Source organism: Rhagoletis zephyria, unplaced genomic scaffold (assembly GCF_001687245.7).
Source record: "Rhagoletis zephyria isolate East Lansing unplaced genomic scaffold, Rhagoletis_zephyria_1.1 Rzeph_scaffold_13451, whole genome shotgun sequence".
Taxonomy (NCBI): domain Eukaryota; kingdom Metazoa; phylum Arthropoda; class Insecta; order Diptera; family Tephritidae; genus Rhagoletis; species Rhagoletis zephyria.
Genome location: NW_016170522.1, coordinates 721 through 3,027, shown reverse-complemented (window position 1 = coordinate 3,027; position 2,307 = coordinate 721). Strand labels below are relative to the sequence as shown.

Genomic DNA, 2,307 nt, shown 5'->3' with positions numbered 1-2,307 from the left:
GTAATAAGGACCTGCCAAGTCATAATTGGAGGGTAGGGAAGATAGAGGAGCCAGTAGAGAATAGAAGGCAGGTGTTGCCGATCCTCAACGCCGAATCGCTAGCCCCACTGGCGCAAAAGGATTGGACGGTGAGATTCGGGTTCAATGACGCAACCATTCGAATCTACCGCAGCGACGAGCCGAGCTTGGACCTTAGTGAGGAGAGCGACAAGTCCGGCCTGCGCAGCGGTGGTGAAGAAGGGTTGCCCAGCAGCCAATGCTCATCTGACTCGGAGAGGCTATCCGGATTGGGGCCATTATTCTATGAAGAAGACCTCCTCGCCGATGACACCGAGGGTGAGGAGATCGAAGAGGCGGACGTGGATGTCACGATGGTGGAGGTAAAACGGACAGATTCTGATGAACCTGATCCAGATCAACCTCCACCACTCTAAACTCGCGTCTGCGAACCTTGAGGTCCGCCTGGCTGCCGGTGGACTCGACGTTGCCCTCATCCAGGAACCGTGGATACACGGCAATAAAATCTGCGGACTTGGGATGAAGGGCTTTAAGCTTATTGCCGCACAAAATGCAGGTAAGACTCGAGCTTGCATATTAGCAAGGAACAACTTAAACATCTTCCTGCTCCCACAGCTTAGTGACGGCGATCTGGTAGTGGCAAGCATTGAGCTGGACAAAACCAGCTTTTGGGTAGCCTCTGCCTACATGGCCCATGACAAGGACGTGCCACCAGACGGGTTTCGGACCTTGGCCGAGGAAGCAGCCTTCAAGAACAAACCACTGGTTGCCTCCTGCGACGCTAATGCCCACAACTTGATGTGGGGGAGTACGGACACGAATGCTAGAGGTGAGTCGTTACTAGACTTCATTCTAGGGAACAAACTTAGTGTCTTGAATTTAGGCTCAGAGCCGACCTTCATAACAAAGAGTAGAGAGGAAGTTTTGGACATAACCCTGGCTTCAGACATGTTTGCCCATAAAATCAAGAGATGGAGAGTACTGAAGGAAAAATCGTATTCTGACCATCGTTATATTGAATTCGAAATAGATCTTAAGACCCCCCAAGTAAGGGAGTTCAGAAATGTTAGAAATACCGACTGGGGGGTTTACAATAATAAATTAAGGACTTTACTGCCAAAGATACCTCCCCGAGACCACGCCACGCAGGTGGAGCTGGAGGGGTTGGTTAATCAGGTTACTAAAGCCATGAATAGTTCTTTGTCAGCCGGGTGTCCGGTTGTTCGATACAGGGGAAAAAGCAAACCACCTTGGTGGTCGAAACAATTATCCTTGTTACGTGAATCTAATAGGTCAATGTTCAACAAGGCCAAAGCCACGAGAGCAGCAGAGGACTGGGAAGCCTACAAGGCTGATCTGAAAGTATACAAAAAAGCAGTTAGAAATGCGAAACGTAAATCCTGGCAAAGTTACTGCAAGGGAATTGAGGAAACCACGGAAGCGGCCAGATTAAGAAGAATTCTTGCAAAGTCGCCATGCAACCTTGGCTATCTCAAGGGTCAAGGGAACTCATGGACTACGACGAGCGAGGAATCTTTAGGTCTCCTCCTGGACACACACTTCCCTGGAAATAAGCCGGTGGAACCTAATGACCCCCAGAATGAAGGGGGGCTATCTGATCTGGGAAACCGACTGATTACAAACGAAAAAATTGAATGGGCTATTAAGACTTTTGGTCCTTACAAGTCACCGGGACTTGATGGAATACACCCGGTAGAGCTACAGCAATCACGGGGTACTATCTCTCCGTTCATTGTGGTTATTATAAGAAGCTGTCTTAACATGGGCTACATCCCGCTAGGCTGGAGAGAGACAAAAGTCTCATTTATACCCAAGGCGGGCAGGTCCTCTCATACCAACCCTAAGGACTTCAGACCCATCAGTCTTACGTCTTTCCTTCTCAAAATTTTAGAGAGGATAGTGGATGATTATGTACGGGGCGTGATACCAACAAGTAGGCTCTCCCCAGCGCAGCATGCCTATACGAAAGGCAAATCCACGGAAACCGCCTTGCACTCGCTCGTTGGGTTGGTGGAAAAAAGTTTATTCGACAAAGAGTACGCTCTGGTGGCCTTTGTAGACATAGAAGACGCCTTCAACAATATTAACGCAAGCGCCATAACGGGTGCCTTAGAAGAGCTTGGAGTTGACCAGAATGTGGCGGTGCTGATCGAGTCTATACTTGTCAGCAGGACGGTAACCGCTAAGCTCGGCAACACCACAATAAGCAGAAAGGTCTGTAGAGGCACTCCCCAGGGAGGGGTTCTCTCCCCTCTTCTCTGGAATCTG

At 49.4% G+C, this 2,307-nt stretch overlaps 1 protein-coding gene across 1 annotated transcript; it reads left to right on the top strand.

The window, feature by feature from the left end:
• Window positions 1-472: 472 nt before the first annotated feature.
• LOC108378146 (uncharacterized) lies at window positions 473-1,194 on the top strand (the record flags this gene model as incomplete). The annotated part of the gene is made up of 2 exons (XM_017634440.1): window positions 473-574; window positions 634-1,194. Coding segments are annotated over exons 1-2 (567 nt in total), but the record flags the coding sequence as incomplete, so codon positions are not given.
• Between the last annotated feature and the right edge of the window lie 1,113 nt (window positions 1,195-2,307).